Below are 20,060 nucleotides of genomic sequence, written 5' to 3'. Positions count from 1 at the left end.
AACACACAGCGCCATCTGTTGGTTGTATCAAAGAATAACAGTGACTGCAATATCACACAGCGCCATCTGTTGGTTGTATCAAAGAATAACAGTGACTGCAATATCACACAGCGCCATCTGTTGGTTGTATCAAAGAATAACAGTGACTGCAATATCACACAGCGCCATCTGTTGGTTATATGAAAGAATAACAGTGACTGCAATATCACACAGCGCCCTCTGTTGGTTATATCAAAGAATAACAGTGACTGCAATATCACACAGCGCCATCTGTTGGTTATATCAAAGAATAACAGTAACTGCAATATCACACAGCGCCATCTGTTGGTTGAATAAAGGATTAACAGTGATGGCAATATCACACAGCGCCATCTGTTGGTTATACGAAAGATCAGTGATGGTTTTATGACACACAGCACTCTCTGCACAATTCTCTGTCACCATCAACTTTGCAAAGAAGTCCGGTCGATCGCTGGGGGAGTCTCTTTGGCGGAAGGTGCGCTGCTGGGAGACAGGGCTGTAGTTGTGTCTAGGCTTATACTAGAGTCAATAAGTTTTCCCAGTTTTCGTAGGTAAAATTAGGTACCTCGGCTTATACTCGGATCGGCTTATACTCGAGTATATACGGTAATTGGCTTTTAGCAGAGAGCCCAGAATAGCTAACAGGTGCAAATAAGATACTTTGTAACAATTTTGAGACACAAAAACACAGTTTAGATAAGGAGAAATATTTTTAAACTTTCATAATCTGCCAAATTTTGTAAAACAAACATGGTAATTAGGGGGTGTGGTCAAAAAATTGCTCCGCTACATGCGGAAAAAAATTTTTTGTCCCTCTTTTTACTTCCAAAATGTTGGGAGGTATGCTATATTCCTAATTCGCATATCCTTGATTGGTCCAGTCAAAAACACAATGGATCTGCTGAACAGTTTGTCCTTGAGCAGGTTTATAATATATTCATTCCTTGCTTCTAAGCTTTCAGTAAAAGGAACCAGTAAGTTGTGGTTTTATAATGTAAAAAAGGAAACGTAAACCCTCAAAACAAATGATATACAACTGCTCAGAGTGCATGTTTTCAGCTTTAAGATATTTTTTCTTGAAAGCTAAAAACATAGTATAATATACTATAATGAATTGAAACCACAGTGCCACCTGCTGGGTATTTCAGTCATTAGAAAATTTGAGAGTGAAAGAATAAAGTTGAGATGTTGCTCTGCTCTGAAAATTTTCACAAATATCACAAGACTTTCCACTGCTCGCTAACTAAATACTGACACTTTCCTTTGAAAATCCAAAGGAACTTGCCAGTATGTTTTAAAGTACTATAATAAAATTGCCAGTACTATGGAAGATGGTAGGGCTCATTTATAAATACTGGGCAAATTTGCACATGGGCAGTAACCCATGGAAACCAATCAGATGTTGCTTTCACTGTTCAACCTACAGCTGGCTGAAAAAAGCTCATCACTGATTGGGTGCTATGGGTTACTGCCCGGATGCAAATTTGCCCAGTGGTTATAAATAAGCCCCGGTGAGTCTTATTTGACTGGGAAAGAAGCTGCACTAAAAGGCCATAGATCACTTTTCCACTGCATAGAGTAGATTTGGCCACACACACAGATATATGATTAACCATTGATGTACTGTATACAGTAAAATCTTGAGCTCTGACATGTTTCAGAGTAGCAGCACTATAGATTTTACATTTATGGTTTATAGTTTATTCAAAGTGCAGGGTTGTGACTTGCCTGTTTGTCGGTTCCTTCTACATACACATGTTCCAAAATTCCAAGCAACAATATCTGTACATGTGCCAAATAATCTGCTGCTATTGGCCAAAACATGGAAAGCATTTTTGCTCTTTTATATGCTGATCGTGCAATGGAAAATACCTGTGGCAATTCTCATTGTTTACTCTTCTGATGGGGAGTAGCAATCATTAAATATTCTGTGTGCCATAGATATGAGATAATATTGTTCAGGATACAGAAATGTTGCGTTTAAACAACTTTTTGTTTCATTTTACAAATGGCTATCCTGCCAACTAGTGACATTCTACAGCCTAGACAGAAGTATAATACTAACAAATTTCTATGCAACTCTAAGGGCTCTTACACACGGCCAGTCAGTTGCATTAAAGGACCAGTAACATCAAATTTTTTTAAAAAAAAATTCGTTAGTAAACATCAAAAAATAAACACCAAGACAAATAAAATTTTAAAATTGCAAAGCCTTTATTAAGAAATAACTTACCGAAAATGCACTTCCTGTCCTCTACAGAAAAGGCGACCATCCATGGTGCGGCGCTGGATTTCTCCTCCTTGGCTCTGTCTCATGCTGTATTGACAGCATGTGAAGCGGCTGCTGCATCAGGGAGCGTGGTTTCATTAACCGAGGATTGCTGGCTCATCGGCGCATCTGTAGAGTGGGGAAGCTGTTAAGAGAGGAGCTGGGCCACATCGTGGATGTTTGTAATTCCAGGCTGATCGGAGTTCCCAGTCACGTAGCCACTCTCAACATGCGCTGCTTTCCGTATCGAGCGCTTCTTACCGACCTGAATTCAATGCGCTGCTTTCTTAAACACGTGTGCACAGAAAGCAGCGCATCTGAGAGTGGCTGCGTGCTATCGAGCGCTAAACTGCAAGCGGACACACAGTGCGGGTTAGCACAGAAAGCAGCGCATTGAATTCGGGTCGGTAAAAAGCGCTCGATATGGAAAGCAGCGCATGTTGAGAGTGGCTACGTGACTGGGAACTCCGATCAGCCTGGAATTACAAACATCCACGATGTGGCCCAGCTCCTCTCTTAGCAGCTTCCCCACTCTACAGATGCGCCGATGAGCCAGCAATCCTCGATTATGGAAACCACGCTCCCTGATGCAGCAGCCGCTTCACATGCTGTCAATACAGCATGAGACAGAGCCAAGGAGGAGAAATCCAGCGCCGCACCATGGATGGTCGCCGTGTCACCTTTTCTGTAGAGGACAGGAAGTGGAGTTTCGGTAAGTTATTTCTTAATAAAGGCTTTGCAATTTTAAAATTTTATTTGTCTTGGTGTTTATTTTTTGATGTTTACTAACGAATTTTGTTTAAAAAAAATTTGATGTTACTGGTCCTTTAAATGTACGCCACTAGCGATGGATTCACAATAAAAAAAATCACCAAGACCAAATTGTTGCTTAGACAAAAAAGTCACCATATGAAAAAAAATGCTCATTAAATTTAATGCCTTTGGTCAAAAAAGATGCCACAAAAAAAAAAAACGCCCATTGACATTTATGCATTTGAAGTGAGAAAAAATTGTTCTGCTCGAAAAACATTTTGATGGTTATTTACCCATGCGTTTATTTATTTTTTTGGCGAACTAAAACAGGACGGATTCGCTCATCACTCACCGACATAAAAACTACATTACCCAGCATGCATTGGGAGACACAGGGTTCGGCAACAGAGAACTTTGGCTGGTTTCCAAAGTACAAACCAGCCACAGGCCCAAAAAGTAGCCCAAACCCGTACCTTGGCTAGTGTGTACTTTCAAAACCAGCCTGTGCTTTAAATTAGTAGCCCAATTTGGCTGGAACCGCGCCAACCCGGCATGGCAACCTTGCTTCAGTCCCACCAACACAAGTACAAGTTTCAGCGCGCACTACAAGAACCAATAGAAATCGCCAACCCAACCTCGTGACGTCATAAACACTCGCCCGCAGCCGCTGATTGGGCGGACACTCGTGTCGCCATGATTGAGCGACGCAGAACGTGAGTGGCCCACTCTTCTCCGTGTGTGTAGGAGATTCCTGCGGGTTTATGTTTAACATGTCTTCCACGACGCCGGAACTGTTCACCCTGCTGCCCAAAGCCACGACGAGTGACCTGGTAGAAGCCGAGGAGGCGGTAAAGGTAAGAACCGTGATCTCTCGCTGATTTACAGCTGCCGCTCTCAGCCAGTCCGGCTATGGGAAAGGATTTAGCCATTTACTAGTCTTTAATGTCAGTTGTGTTTGTCACAGATCTCTGTGTTTCTATTACTTCCCTTTCTTGTCAGACTCTTACAGCTGGGTGGGCAGCTCTTATATATAGATATATATAGAGAGAGAGAGAGAGAGAGAGAGAGAGATATTCTCATGAGCCTCCACCCTGCATCATATCTCCCAACATTTTGGAAATAAAAAGAGGGACAAATAAAGTGCTGCGAAATGTTTGCGTCCATGCCCCTTTTTTGGACACACCCCCTGATTACCATATTCATTTTACTGAATTTGTCAGGTTATTAAAGTTTGAACATATTTCTGTGTTTTTCTTTGCTATTACAGTTTTGCTAATGAAGGTGAATTGCCCTTTAAGCTGTGAGTCTAACTTTTCCCTAGGGACCTCCTTATCTAAAATGTACAAATGAATTAATAGTATAAATAGTCATGCACCATGAATCCACCCCCTTAATTGTCGCGACCCGTCCCTTTGCAGCCATCTCTCTCTCTCTCTCCCTCCCCCCCCCTTATGTGCTTCAGAACCTGTTTTTATTTGGGCTGATTGGGTTTGTTTCATGTGTGACTATAAAAGATAAGTAATGCAGTAACTCACACACGTGTCGCAGTAACTCACGCACACAGAAGAGCTCTCTCTAAGTTGCACGGCATCCTCCTCCCCAAATCCACCCCCACTCCCACGCAGGAAGGAGTAACGTTACTCACAGACACACAGTTCCATTCCAGCACAAAGCAGGCTTACTATTTCCACTCCTTTACCGAAGCGGCGGAGCCCCTGGCACTACATTGTGACTAACTCAAACTGCAGGGGGGGGGGAGTTTAGGACTAAAACGAAGAGCCCATCTGGGCACGCCTCCCTGAAAGCACGCCTCCCAAACACTGAAGCACCACCCGGAAGGTTCTGCCATTAAAAATTGTTCTACCGTTTCTGAAATAATCAAGTTTAACTTGGCTGTTCCTCTCTCCGCATCTTTTTCTCTTCATGCAGGATTGGGTGTCAGATATTCATTGACGATTTGATCCATTATATATTTTTCTGGGGACGAGGACTCTCTTTCCTAGCAGATGTGTTACTGATAATAGCACCAAAAAAAAAATATGTACAGGTATGGGATCCGTTATCTGGAAACCTGTTATCTAGAAAGCTCCGAATTAGGGGATGACTATCTCGCATGATTCCTTTTTTCTCTGTAATAATAAACCAGTATGTTGTATATGATCCAAAGTTAGATATAATTAATCCTTATTGGGAGCAAAGCCAGCCTATTGGGTTTATTTAATGTTTACATGTTTTTAAGTACACTTAAAGAATGAAGATCCAAATTACAGAATGAACCCTTATCTGAAAAACCCCAATTCCCGATCATTCTGGATAACATGTACCATACCTGTATAACAAAATAACTAATTTTGGCACAAACCCTGCATGGACATGATTTCTAGTGTGTTCGAAAGAATGAGCTCTATACACCTTTTAGGCAAAAGGAGCCTCCTCCCCAAGAGATATATTGGATCTGTCATTCCTGCATGAAGATAGAATGAAGACCGATGCTATATTGAAGAGTAACTGGATCATTTAAAAAACAGGTCAGATTTATTAATTAATTATATTTTAAAAAAAATCTTATTTCTGTATGACAAAGCTTCATTTTTTCAATTATTTCCCCTTTACGTAACTTCTACGATGGAATAGCCTATTCTCTGCAGCATTTTATTTGATCTTAATTTCTGAGTTATTTGCCTTCCTCTTCTGCCTTCAGGTGGTCGCTGACCCTAGAAGCCTAAAAATAATTGCTCTTTGAGGTTAGAATTCTATTATTTCTCATTCTATTTCAGTCCCGAGCTGCTAAACAAAACCCAAAATAATTCAAAAATCACAAAAGAAAAGTATATACGAAGTATATATTAAAAATAAAGGCATGTGTCTTTTCCTTATTTAATAATGCATTACTACAGACCCACACATACGTTGGATTGTTTGATTTATATTTTTGCTCAGCTCCTGCGCTCGCTGACAAAAACTGTAAATCCAGAGCGAGCGCAGGAGCTTCAAAGCTTCCCTGTGTCTCCAAGCAACAAGCAGGAGCGCGATTGGTGTCTGAATAAATGAGGTGGGGGCATAGAGGACAGCGATAACGAATGGAGGTATTACACGACCTCAACGTCATCGATTCGCAGGGAACACACAGGAGCCTAGTGCGCCTGCGCAGGGCACGGCAGAGAAGTACTGCGCATGCAGGTGCCCTATTGAGCAAGATTTCTTGACTGCAGCATAGCTATGTCTTTATATACATGTTTAAACTTTTGTAAAAAAAAAAAAAAAAATTGCAGCACAAAGATTGATGTAAAAAATTGAGGGAATGCATGGTGGTAAGGGTATTTGTTTTTCATGGTCAACACTTAGAGATTAACTTTATTTTATCCTTTCCTTCTCCTTTAAGGCCAAGGAAGCAATGCAGGACACAGGCCCAAAGAAAACTTACTTAATTATGTTGATTTGTTTTGCAGATAAAGACAGAAATACAACTTGAAGCAATAAAGATACCGACTAAAAGTATGTTAATTTTACTTTTTTTTTAGCCCACCTGTTGTCCCTTTATGGTGTAGGGCAGCACTTGGTTACTGATCCCTGCAGCCAGGAAGTAATCATAAAATCCTAGTGTTGCAGGCAGCGAGCGTTTCAGTTGGTGACCTTAGCCAGAAACTGGTTACATTTATTATTATATATTATAAAAACTATAACAAAAGACCAGATGCCTGGAATAGGTTACACTGTATACACTGTAATAAAAGTGAGAAACTACAGCTTAAACTACATTTTAATGAGACCGCATATTTGGGACAGAGGTTTTTAAAGGTGAGATTCAACAAGTGGCATTTTCTTCTGTCCTGTCCTAGTAGCTGTTAAAGTTTAATATTTAAAGGGGAACTCCACACAAACACAACTTGAGCTTTTTTTAAAGGTAAACATAATTTCAAGCACCATTGCAATATACATCAACTAAAAAATATGCAGACTTTTCATGATTTTTAATGGTTTCGAACAGTTACCTAAGCCTAGCCCCCTGCTCTCCTGCTGATCTGTCTGACTACTTTGCTGAGCTGTCTGACTACTGTTACTTTGTATCAACAGCCAGCTGTCCTCAGCCTGCCTCCTCCAAACCCCACAATTCCCTGCACACGTGATTTCAATAAGGAACAGAACATCACAGTGCAATGCATTATGGGTTATGTAGTTCCTGCATTCTGTCTGTAAGCTGTGGAGAGGTTGTTATAATTTGTAACATCAGTGTTTAGTCCCTCCTTCCCTGCCAGGATTTCAAATGATGCAGAAAGAGAAGAACCGCTGGATTTCAACATAGAAAACGGCATTTATTTGTACTTTTTAAAGAAACGGGTAATTGTTATGGGTATATTAGGGGTGTCTGTGTTATGTGGGCCTCTTTATCACATTTTGGTTTGGAAGCTGTAGTTCCCCTTTAAAGGAGAACTAAACCATAAAAACAAATATGGATACAAATTTGGTATTTTATATAGCGAACTTAGCCTAAAGTTTCAGCATATGTACAACCGTAATTATCCAAGCCTTCAATTTTGCATTAAGGAGCTCCCCATCTTGCATTTTATTAGGATTGCCAGTGACTCTGCACAGGCTCAGTGTGCTCCGAACAGCTTTTCAAAGCTAAGCGAAACCTCACAAATCATCAAGCTGAAAATTAGGGTTATCCTTCATAGAAGATGATGACACGGGGCTGATTATAATTTAAATTCTGATTCAAATGGTTTCTGTGCTGTCCTGTAATGAGAATTAATTACTAATCCACTTTGGGTCATGACTTTTCTTTATATACAGTATATTGTGACAAGCCACAGCCACTGCAAACCTTCAAACTGACCAATATGCTCTGACAGACAGTATAGTCAACTTGGCTAAACTTCTTGATCAAACTTGGGCATGTTTATCCAGCTTTTCTTCAAGTAAAGAATATATTCTACTGACAAATGTCCTTGATTGTGAGTAGGGATGGGCGAATTTGACCCGTTTCGCCAAAAATTCGCCGCGGGCGAAATGTTGCCAACGCCAATTAAAGTCTGTGGGCGTTAAAAAAAAAAAATTGTCACGCGGCGAAATTTTTTGACGCTCGTCTTTTTATTTTGACACACAACGCCATACAAGTCTATGGGTGTAATTTTTTCAGCGAAAAAAATTTGCCCATCCCTAATTGTGAGCCCTGAAAAGATCTAAGACACCGGTTAATGTCCTATAAAACAAGCTTCATTCAAATTGAGATGTGAAAAATGAAAAGCATATAAAGCATTACACTTTTTATACAGGTATGGGACCTGTTATCCAGAATGCTCAGGACCTGGGGTTTTCCAGGTAACCGATCTTTGTGTAATTTGGATCTTCATACCTTAAAGGGGTTGTTCACCTTGCTCTGAGCAGCTGTTGAGAAGCTAAGCTTAGGGCTCGTCACTAATTATCCAGCAGAAAATGAGGTTGGTCTATAATATAAGCTGATGCTACAGGTTTGCTGATTATTAAATTCTGATGCTAATTGCACTGGTTTCTGTGCTGCCATGTAGTAATTATCTGTATTAATTACTAATCAGCCTTATATTGTGACATTTCTATTCTATGTGTACTGTATATTGTGAGTGGGTCCCTAAGCTCAGTAAGTGACAGCAGCACAGAGCATGTGCAGTGAATCAGCAGAAAAGAAGATGGGGAGCTACTGGGGCATCTTTGGAGACACAGATCTTTACTGCTAAAGGGCTGTGGTTGCCTTGGGCTGGTACAGAAGCACAAACATAATGTACAACTTTTCTAGCTACTTCTTTAGTTACTGGGGTAGTTTGTCTTTAAAGGCGAACTAAAACTTTACGTCTACTAGAAAATCATGTAAACCTTAAATAAACCCAATAGGTTGGGTTTGCTTCCAATAAGGATTAATGATGAAACCAGTGTCTAATTTAAAAGCATACAATTCCAGCACCATGGCTGTAGTCCCATAATTCTATTACAGCCTATTTGACACTATACAGATGCCACTAAATCAGCCAGATCAGTGTCCAGAACATCAGGGATAAGTGTTGTTGAGTGCAATGGCTTCTGCTCTGTTCCAAGCAACTAGATAAGAGTGACAAGGGGCATAACAAATAAATCCAGCTTGCGTCATATGAATGCCTTCTTTAGAATTATCTCTGGGCAGTTGCCTTCTCATCAATGTCACGGCATTGTTCTAAAAAGATTTATTGGATAGAGGTGATCTGCAGTGCTGTAACAGGGACACTGAAACTTTAATTGAATTCGTTAAAGGGGTGGTTCACTTTTAAATTAACTTTTAGTATGTTCTAGAATGGCTAAATCAAATCAATTCATGGTTGCTAGGGGAATTTGGACCCTAGCAACCAGATGGCTGAAATTGCAAACTGCTGAATAAAAAGCTAAATAACTCCTAAACCACAAATAATAAAAAATGAAAACCAATTGCAAGTAGTCTCAGAATATCACTCTCTACATCCTACTAAAAGTAAATGCAAAGGTGAACAACCACTGTAAATGAATTGCAAGTGGGAGCTCAGTGGTTTCAAGTAACTTCCACTGGTTTTTCTGTGATGGTATCTCAATGGTTTAAAAAGGTTTTGAAGTGAATTCATTATTTTACTTCTCATGAACAGAGGTCCTCATTTTATATAAGATACACTATATGGGTGTGTGGACGCTTGCTTGCCTGCCCAACATCTCCTTCCAAAACCAAAGGAATTCCTATGACATTGGCTTCTTGACATTGGTTTTTTTTTTTTAAAGTAATTAAAATATCATGGACTGTTGCCCTGGACTAGTAAAACTGACGTGTTTGCTTCGTTTTGCTTCAGAAACACTACTATAGTTTACCGGTATATAAACAAGCTGCTGTGTAGCAATGGCAGAAATTTAATAAAGTCTATATGCCACAGGATAAATAATGGATAACAGATAACACCATTATGTTCTACAGAGTTTATCTGCTGTGTAACCTGAGCCTTTTCTCCTTTGAATGGCTGCCCCCATTGCTACACAGCAGCTTATTTATATAAACTATAGTAGTGTTTCTCAAGCAAACACACCAGTTTTACCAGTGCAGGGCAACACTGCATTATATTGTTATTGCTTAAAAACAATTAAATTTCTTGATGTAACTGGTCCTTTAAATCCTCTCCTTTTGCATTCTGCAGAGTCGCTGAAATTGCCGCGGCCTCGCTTCGACGTCTCCTTGTTCTACTTGACTCGGAAGTTCATGGACATAATCAAAGCTGCTCCGGACGGAATTGTGGATCTAAATGACGTCGCTAGTATGTTGGGGGTGCGGAAAAGGAGAGTATATGACATTACCAATGTACTTGATGGGATCAACCTAATTCAGAAGAGGTCGAAAAACCAAGTCCAGTGGATGTAAGTGAATGATCAAGGTCATTAAAGGACCAGTAACAATTTTTTTTTTTTTTTTTAAAAATTGTTCATATAGAACGAAAAAAAAACAAACAAAGACAAATGAAACTTTTAAATCGCTAAGTCTTTATTAAGAAATAACTTACCGAAACTCCACTTGTGCTCCTCTTCAGAAAAGACGATCCTGTGATCCATCGTGCGGCGCTCGATTTCTCTTCCCTGCCTTCCTTATAGGAGATAGCCAGGGAGGAGGAATCGATCGCTGCATGATGGATCGCCTTTTATGAAGAGGAGCGCAAGCGGAGTTTCGGGAAGTTATTTCTTAATAAAGACTTAGCGATTTAAAAGTTTTATTTGTCTTTGTGTGTTTTTTTTTTTTTTTGTTTTTTTTTTAAATGTATTACTGATCCTTTAAAGTGATGGCTGCATAAAACTCTTCACCAATTTTTTAACTGCTTTTACAAGTTAAAAGACCCAATTAATTTTGGAACACAACACCTGCGCTTACCTCACAAATACAGCGCTACCTGCATTAGTCAGAGCTGAATTGGGGAGGACGGGTGGTAGGAGGCACTTGGGTTTCAACCCCTGTCCTGCCAGGAATAGAGTGAAATGCTGGATGCGAATGCTTGTTAAGTAAGCATTAAAGGGGTGGTTCTCCTTCAAGTTTACTTTTAGTATATTATAGAATGGCTAATTCTAAGCAACTTTTCAATTAGTCATTTTTTTTATAGGCTTTTAATTATTTGCCCTTTTCCTCTGATTCTTTCCAGCTTTCAAATGGGGATCACTGACCCCATCTAAAAAACAAATGCTCTGTAAGGCTACACATTTATTGTTATTGCTATTTTTTATTCCTCATCTTTCTATTCAGGCCTCTCCTATTCATATTCCAGTCTCCTATTCAAATCAATGCGTGGTTGCTAGGGTCATTTGAACTCTAGCAACCAGACTGCGAAAATTGCAAACCGCGGAGCTGCTGAATAAAAAGTGAAATAATAAAAACCACAAATCATAAAAAAAATGAAAACCAATTGCAAAAAGCCTAAGCGCTCTGACTGCCATCCTGCCAGCGATTTACATTATAGGCGGCGGGAAGGCAGTTCGGTGAGATCAGTCACCCGAAGAAGAAGCGATTTGTCGCTGGGCAACTAATCTCCTAAAACATCAGCGTATGCCCTGGCCCTAAATCTACAAATGTATTGTAATTGCTACTTTTTATTACTCAGACCCTCTCCTATTCACATTTCAGTTTAATTAAATCCGTGCACTGCCGCTAGGGTAATTTTTTACCCTAGCAAACAGATTGCAGAAATTGTAAACTGGAGAGCTTCTGAATAAAAAGCCACATAAAAAAAAAAAAACACAATGAAAATTAAAAATGAAAAACAATTGCAAATTGCCTCAGAATATCACACTCTACATCATACTAAAAGTTCATTTAAAGGTGAACAACCCCTTTAAGGGCTTCCCTGTTGTGCCCCTGAAATGACCCTCTAGCAATTTTCCCCCGTAAATGATACACAACGTGTGCCTGTGTCCCTTCAATATGCATGTTGTAGTGAAATAAGGCATGCTATAATAGTCTTCTCAACCTACACTATAATAGGCAGCTCGTCTAAGCCCACCTGCACATATCTTATAGCTCACTTAAAGGAGAACTAAACCATAAAAATTAATGACTGAAAATGCCTTATTTTATATACTGAATTTATTGCACCAGCCTAAAGTTTCAGCTTGTCAATAGCAGCAATGATCCAGGACTTCAAACTTGTCACAGGGGGTCACCATCTTGGAAAGTGTCTGTGGGCTCTGAGCAGCTGTTGAGAAGCTAAGCTTAGGGGTCGTCACTAATTATCCAGCAGAAAATGAGGTTCCCCTGTAGTATAAGCTGATGCTTCAGGGCTGATTATTAAATTCTGATGCTAATTGCACTGGTTTCTGTGCTGCCATGTAGTAATTATCTGTATTAATTACTAATCAGCCTTATATTGTGACATTTCTATTCTATGTGTACTGTATATTGTGAGTGGCTCCCTAAGCTCAGTAAGTGACAGCAGCACAGAGCATGTGCAGTGAATCAGCAGAAAAGAAGATGGGGAGCTACTGGGGCATCTTTGGAGACACAGATCTTTATTGCTAAAGGGCTGTGGTTGCCTTGGGCTGGTACAGAAGCACAAAACATAATGTACAACATTTCTAGCTACTTCTTTAGTTAAGCTTTATTCTCCTTTAAGAAATAGACCCCCATCAGCAGACTTATTGCTGCTGCATTGACCGCTGTTACTGCATTGTGACCTCTTTATTTTATTTAGAGATTTGCCCCGTGTATAATGCCTTGGCACAAAGAGAAAGTTGCTCTCCTTTAATATTGTATACTGATCTAAAGGTACAGCCAATCTACCTTCTACTTCTTGTAATATGGTACATGTATTATTATAGGGGTACTGACCTGAATCACTCCGGAACAAAGATCCCTGAAGAACAGCAACTGCGCAACGACATTAGTGATCTCGCCGCTATGGAAGAGGCACTGGATGATTTAATCAAGGACTGTGCGCATCAGTTGTTCAAACTAACAGAGGATCGTACCAACAAAAAATATCCTTTTTATTGTAATGCCAGTAGTGAAAGCTGAACTGCAGCAACCTAGGTCCCCCAGAGGAACAGGTTCTGTCTAATAGATTTGCAGATTTAGTTGCTTACACACTATATAATTATCATTAGCTGCAAATATGTATGCTCACCAACTATTCCCCTTAATAAGTCAACGCTGGCGTATGTAACTTATCAGGATATACACAGCATTGAGGAATATCATGAGCAGATAGTGATTGCAGTGAAATCCCCTGAAGAAACAAAACTGGAAGTGCCAGCGCCCAAAGAGGTGAGTCAATAGAGATAAACGGATACTTCAGTGAATTATTAATGCTTCTTTATATCAAGGTTTTCTGACTTTTTTTTTTTTTTTTTTTTTTTTTGTTACTCAAGACCTTTTTGAGGTCCGGCATTTGATCTGGGTTCCCCCTTCGCTAACGGATACTGGGCAACTCTTAAAGCTTTAATTGTAGGGAAACTCCCTATCACATGTTTGAACTGAAGAAACCACTTGAATGTGCGTTACTTTAAACTTAATTCTACTAGATACTGTATTTGGTAGAAATTATATTTCTACATGCAAATAATTTACTAGTAGGTGTAGTAGAGTAATAGAAACCAGCAGTCATGACATGCTACTGATTCTGTGTCATTAATTGGGGCTTGTTCAAAATAATAGTTTGTAGTGTGGTTTTCAATTAGTGAGCTTATTCGTTCTCGGAAAATAAAAAGTGTAAATAATGGCCCTTATTTAAAAGGATAATGTTTTGGTTTTTTTTCAAAACACATCAGTTAATAGTGCTACTCCAGCAGAAGTCTGCACTGAAATCCATTTCTCAAAAGAGCAAACAGATTTTTTTTATATTCAATTTTGAAATCTGACATGGGGCTAGACATATTGCCAGTTTCCCAGCTGCCCCCAGTCATGTGACTTGTGCTCTGATAAACTTCAATCACTCTTTACTGCTGTACTTAGGGTTGCCACCTTTTCTGGAAAAAAAAATACCGGTCTTCCTATATATTTATCTTTTTTTCCCTATTATTAATATTGGGATCAACCATCATTTTTACCAGCCAGGCCTGTAAAATGCCGGTCAGGTGGCAACCCTAGCTGTACTGCAAGTTGGAGTGATATCACCCCCTCTCTTTCCCCCCCCCTCAGCAGCCTAACAAAAGAACAATGGGAAGGTGACCAGATAACAGCTCCCTAACAGTGCATTTCTCTCTGGAAATACAAGTAAAATTGCTAGTTCCAGACATTGTTCAGAAGAACAGCATTCTTTAATTAAAAAGTTGATTGGAATGGGGAAAACATGAGAAGTTTAAAAAAAGATTGGCTGCTCAGCTAAAATGATCTCAAATGCTTTAAAATGGCAACCAAAACCTGAAAGACATGGAAGACAACGAAAAACTGCCATTCGAATGTATAGAATAACAAGAATAGCAAACAAAAACCTGAATTTACACTGTGAAGCTGGTGGCACAAGCATCATGATATGGGGATGTTTCTCATACTATGGTGTTGGGACTATTTATCTCATACCAGGGATCATGGATCAGTTTCAATACATCAAAATACTTGAAGAGGTCATGTTGCCTTATGCCAAAGAGAAAATGCCCTTGAAATGTGGGTTTTAACAAGACAACGACCCCAAACACACCAGTAAATGAGTAACTTCTTGGTTAAACACCAACAAGATTGATGTTATGGAGTGACCAGCACAATCCCTGGACCTTAATCCAATAGAAAACTTGTGGGTGACATCAAAAATGCTGATTGTGAGGCAAAAGCAATAAATGTAGAAGAATTGTGGAATGTAACAGGTGCCAGAAGTTGGTGGACTCCATTTAACACAGATGTGCAGCAGAAACACTGATTATACAACTCAATATTAGTTCAGTCATTCAAAGGAAAGCAAAATCTTGAAACATTTGTCAGTCTATACAGTGAATGAGTTTGTAAAGAAGAATGCAGACACTGATATTTTTTTGGAACAGCCTAAAATTCCCTTTTTTCACTTGCTCTAATGGAATTACACAGATTTGATAAATTTTTCTTCGTGTTTTTTGATTTGGAATAGAATGTGCAGTGTTCCCAATGCATTTGAGAGTATGGAAATAAAAGCGATTATAAGGATTTTGAGCTTTATTCATTTTTTCTTTTAAACACACTGCTATTATATAATGACCTGGACGAATGAAAGTCTTTATAGCACTACTGTGTAGGTCATTCAGTAAACGGAGTTCAAAATATCTAGAGCAGCAAAAAAGTTTCCACTCTTATACTAATGGAACCATATAAATAGGCAAATCCCCCAATCTCATTCTAACAAGCCATCAGACATATCCCTCCTAAGGGACTAATCACACAATATGCAAGCCCCTGGCTTATACCCATGTGTACTTTGAGCATTTACAAACTGTTCCCTTTATTGAATAGTGCTTCCAGGAAACTTCAGCTTTTATTTGTCACTAAATTTAATTCTGTGGGGAGGCAGAAGTCAAGTGTCACTATATCGGTGCAATTCTTTTTTCTGGTAATTGATATGCCACAAACTACCGCTGTTTTAGGTGTAAAGATGTATATTAAACAAATCCTGTTTCAATGTCGAATTAACTTAGCACTTTTTCCTTCCTGAAAGTTTTAATGAGTTACCGTATTTGGCAGGATTGTATAGAAATCCATATCAAAAGCACTAAGGGACCCATCGACGTGTACTTGTGTGAAGTGGAACAGGAGATCACTGCGAAGAAGTCTTTTGAACGCTTGACCAAGACACTCAAGTTGGAACCGGAGCCGATTCTGATTGATGATGGTAAGAAGGATTGGGAGTAGTGATGGGTGAATCTGTCCTGTTTTGCTTTGCCAAATATTTGTGAAAAGAAGTGAAGAATTGTAGGGATGCACCGAATCCACTATTTTGGATTTGGCCAAATCCTTCACGAACGATTCGGCCGAATACTGAACCGAATCCTAATCTGCATGTGCAAATTACTGGTGGGAAGGGGAAAACATTCTTTACTTCCTTGTTTTGTGACAAAAAGTGACGCGATTTCCCTCCCCGCCCCCTAATTCGCGTATGCAGATTCAGTTCGGCCGGATACGAATCCTGCTGAAAGGCCGAATCCTGGATTGGGTGCATCCCTAAAAAATTGCAATGTAAATGTCACTTTCTGAGTGTCATATTTTAACACTTGAGCTATGTGGTCAGGGTGAAATCATTTTTACCCTGGCAGACTTTGCTTTTAATTTAAAGGAAGTATTGAGTATAAAAACTGGGTAAATAGGCTGTGCAAAATTAAAAAATGTTTCTAAATAGTTTGGCAAAAATGTAATGTATAAAGGCTGGAGTGAGTGTAACATAGTAGCCAGAACACTACTTCCTGCTTTTCAGCTCTCTTGTTTACCACTGATTGGTAGGGTTGCCACCCGGCCGTTATTTTACCGGCCTAGCCGGTAAAATACCTGCCGGGGCCGGTATTACAAATTTACCGGCAATGTAGCTGCCGGTAAATTTGTAATACAATTAAAAGGAGCCCTCGGCCAGCCCCCAATCCCCTGGAACTTACCTTTTGTTTACTTCTTCAAGCGTCTGTGGCGTGGCCCCGTCCCCTTTTGACGTCATGGCCCACCCCTTTGTGTCCCCGCCCCCCAGCAGCCGGTAAAAAAAATTTAAAAAGGTGGCAACCCTACTGATTGGTTACCAGGAAATAAACAATCAGTGACTTGAGGGGGGCACATGGGTCATAACTGTTGCTTTTGAATCTGAGCTGAATGCGGAGGATCAATTGCAAAGTCACTGGACTGTTATGTCCCATGTGGCCCCCCTTATAGTCACTGACTAACTCAGAGTTAGAGAGCTGGAAAGCAGGAAGTAGTGTTCTGGCTATTATTTTACACATCTAGTCACTACACTGAAATTTTAAAGAAACACACCAGCCTGGGGTACTCTCCTTCAGAGCAATGTGCTGCCCTTTTGTCCTTTCTCACAGCAGATTAAAATCCTGCAAAAAACAAAAACATGTATTGCTCATTCAGCCATGCAGGTCAGCATAAAGTTAACCTGGAAGTGTGTATAAAATAGTGGTGCGGCTCTCTGAAGGAAAATACCCTGGGCTGAAAAATAACCGCTGACCCCAAGGCCCTCCAACTGGCTAGCTGTTCTGCCCGGTAACAATTTCGTCACTAGGGCGTGCCTAACATTGCCACTCACTATTCGCTTTTCATGAATGGCACTATATTAAATAAAACTATACTATAATGTGAGACCTCTGAGGGTTTTATGCTACAAGAGAGCTGAATAAACACTCTGTTTGAAAAGCAAAAACGTGATCTAGCTTACCTTGTCCATTAAATATCCAGGTGCATTGTATATATTCCATTGTATTTAACATGTTGTTTTCTGCTATATTTCAGACTGATCTTCCTGAGTTTTCTGTTCCTCACTGGACAATGTGACTGATTTTCAATGCAGACGACTTTTGCACAGACACTTTAGTTTCCGGTTCTTTTCCATTACGGAGAATCCTATTGGCATTCTGGAATTAGTGCCACCCTAACTTCAGTCTCCCCAATCAGAATCCATTGATCCAAGATCCTTTAAATGAGAGAATGGCATTATCTGGATTTGGGAAGAAAGCGCTCATAGCCTGGAATGGTGGGACACAGTCCTCGCAACGACCCTCCAGCTGTAGGCAGAGGATACTAAACGTTGTTAGACGACCATGGTTTGTCCAACTTGTCTTGCTATTGTTTGTTAAAGGAGAACTAAACCCTAAAAATGAATGTGGCTAAAAATGCCATATCTTAAATACTGAAGTTATTGCACCAGCCTAAAGTTTCAGCTTGTCAATAGCAGCAATGATCCAGATCTTCACACTTTAAAAATATAAAGGCTGCCCCTTGGGATTGTGGGATTCACGGTGCACCCAAACAAACTATCCATGTTAGGTCACATGAGCCAATTAACAGACAGAGTTGTGTCTTTTGCTTCCCACACTTCTTCCTGTTCCAGTTAGTATTTCTGGTCAGGTGATCTGAGGCAACACCGAGAATATCATAAAATGGAGGCTCAGGGGAAATAACTAAAAGGTCAATATTTACTTAAATATGTTTTCCCTTTGGGTAAGATTCTTTAACATGCCACTTAATAGGATATAAATCTGTTCAGGATATGTAGAAGAGACAGGGTCGACTGTCACTCAGACAGATCCACAGGACCAGAGAAAATAGTTTAAAATAATATTTTTATTAGTACAAAGTTTATAAAATATATATTTGCATCTCCATCCGCCCTAGCCCATGACTAAGTGCCCTGAGTGGGTGCGAAACGCGTAGCGTGGATGGAGATGCAAATATACATTTTCTAAACTTTGTACTAATAAAAATATTATTTTAAACGGTTTTCTCTGGTCCTGTGGATCCGTCTAAGTGCCGGTCGACCCTGTCTCTTCTACATATCCTATGCTGTACCGCTCCCTAAAGCTGGGGGTCTGGAGCACCCGGACCACATTTACTATTTGGTGAGACACTTACAATTTATCCTGGAGCACCGCGTTTTTCCAAACTATCTGTCACTTGTGTTCATTTTGAGGGTAAAGTTTTCCTTTAAATTGAGGTTTGGAATTGGCACTAGATTTAGTTTGCCTTGATTTGCCAGTGCATATATTGAGCCTGACACTGTTAGAAGGATCGATTATTGTACCTTGTTTATTATGTGGAGGCTCTAAAACTGGATATAATAGTCTTCTCTTTATTTAGAAGCAGCACCCCAATCTGGTATCCGTGAAAGTATTTACAAATCGCACAGTCAGAAGTGGGTATGATTAAGTGCAGCTCTGGAAGTAAGGCAGAAAATGACTGTATATATGTGTATAAATTGTAGATGGAGCAGTAGAGATTATAATCATGTTTTTGGCTTATGATTCCCGCGGCTTCAGTACAAACTGGCCAATGTATTTGTATACAAATCTGCTGTACATTTGCTCTGAAAACTTTTTTTTTTTTTTATATATTTTTTTTTTTTGTAATTTAGATTTGAATATATATTGGGCAATTGGTGGGTTTCTATATGTTATCTATAGCTGCTAGAATGAATGCTGAGAGTTGTAGTTGGCCACATGCTGGTTAACATTCAATGCTGTGCAGGCGGCACAGCATTGAATGTTAACCAGCATGTGGCCAACTACAACTCTCAGCATTCATTCTAGCAGCTGCTCAATGTAAGTGGATATTAGCATCTCTGTCTGGCTTGTGATGTCCAATGGCAGAGCTTGGAGACTCTTCTATCCATCTTACAGGGAATATCTGTCTTTTTAATTATCTTAAAGGGGAACTCCGCACAAATATAACTTGAGCTTTTTGAAAAGTAAACATAATTTCAAGCAACTTTGCAATATACATGAATTAAAAAAAATATGCAGACTTTTCATGATTTTTAATGGTTTCTGACAGCCTAGCCTCTGATCTCCTGTTGATCTGTCGGACTACTTTGCTAAGCTGGCTGACTACTGTTACTTTGTATCAACAGCCATCTACATCCTCCAAACCCCACAATTCCCTGCACACGTGATTTCAATAAGGAAAGGAACATCACAGTGCAATGCATTGTGGGTTATGTAGTTCCTGCATTCTATCTGTAAGGGCAGAGACATACGATCAGATTCGAGGAGATTTAGTCGCCTGCCAATTAATAGTCTCTTCTTCGGGCAACTAATCTCCCCGAACTGCCTTGCCGCCGGCTAGAATGTATATCGCCAGCGGAATGGCTTTGTTTTCTGACTTTGCCCTAAGTTTCCTCGTGAGGCGACTTCGGGAAAACGAAGCGATCAGAGTGCCATCCCGGCGATTTACATTCTAGCCAGCGGGAAGGCAGTGTCGGGAGATGAGTCACCCGAAAAAGAGATTTGTCGCTGGGCGACTAATCTCCCCGAATCTGAGCGTCTGTCTCTGCTCCAAGCTGTGGAGAAGTTGTTACAATTTGTAACATCAGTGTTTAGTCCCTCCTTCCCTGCCAGGATTTCAAATGATGCAGAAAGAGAAGAA

General features: G+C 39.9%; 1 protein-coding gene across 1 annotated transcript; it reads left to right on the top strand.

Moving 5' to 3' along the window:
* Positions 1–3,700: 3,700 nt before the first annotated feature.
* e2f6.S (E2F transcription factor 6 S homeolog) lies at positions 3,701–19,337 on the top strand. Its single transcript, XM_018265943.2, has 7 exons — positions 3,701–3,897; positions 6,493–6,538; positions 10,204–10,420; positions 12,860–13,018; positions 13,190–13,304; positions 15,684–15,831; positions 17,433–19,337. Exons 1-7 carry the CDS (start codon positions 3,805–3,807, stop codon positions 17,435–17,437), a joined length of 783 nt encoding a protein of 260 aa, XP_018121432.1. The 5' UTR covers positions 3,701–3,804; the 3' UTR covers positions 17,438–19,337.
* Positions 19,338–20,060: the final 723 nt, after the last annotated feature.

This window comes from Xenopus laevis, chromosome 5S, assembly GCF_017654675.1.
Source record: "Xenopus laevis strain J_2021 chromosome 5S, Xenopus_laevis_v10.1, whole genome shotgun sequence".
Classification (NCBI taxonomy): Eukaryota; Metazoa; Chordata; class Amphibia; order Anura; family Pipidae; genus Xenopus; species Xenopus laevis.
Note: the sequence above shows the minus strand (reverse complement) of the source record. Positions and strands in the feature narration are given on the sequence as shown.

Excerpts from the sequence above, each read along its gene's own strand:
- e2f6.S (XM_018265943.2), top strand. The coding sequence starts at position 3,805 with ATGTTTAACATGTCTTCCACGACGCCGGAACTGTTCACCCTGCTGCCC. Across the intron at positions 3,898-6,492 it reads AAGCCGAGGAGGCGGTAAAG|ATAAAGACAGAAATACAACT; the intron begins GTAAGAACCGTG and ends TTTGTTTTGCAG. Across the intron at positions 6,539-10,203 it reads AATAAAGATACCGACTAAAA|AGTCGCTGAAATTGCCGCGG; the intron begins GTATGTTAATTT and ends TGCATTCTGCAG.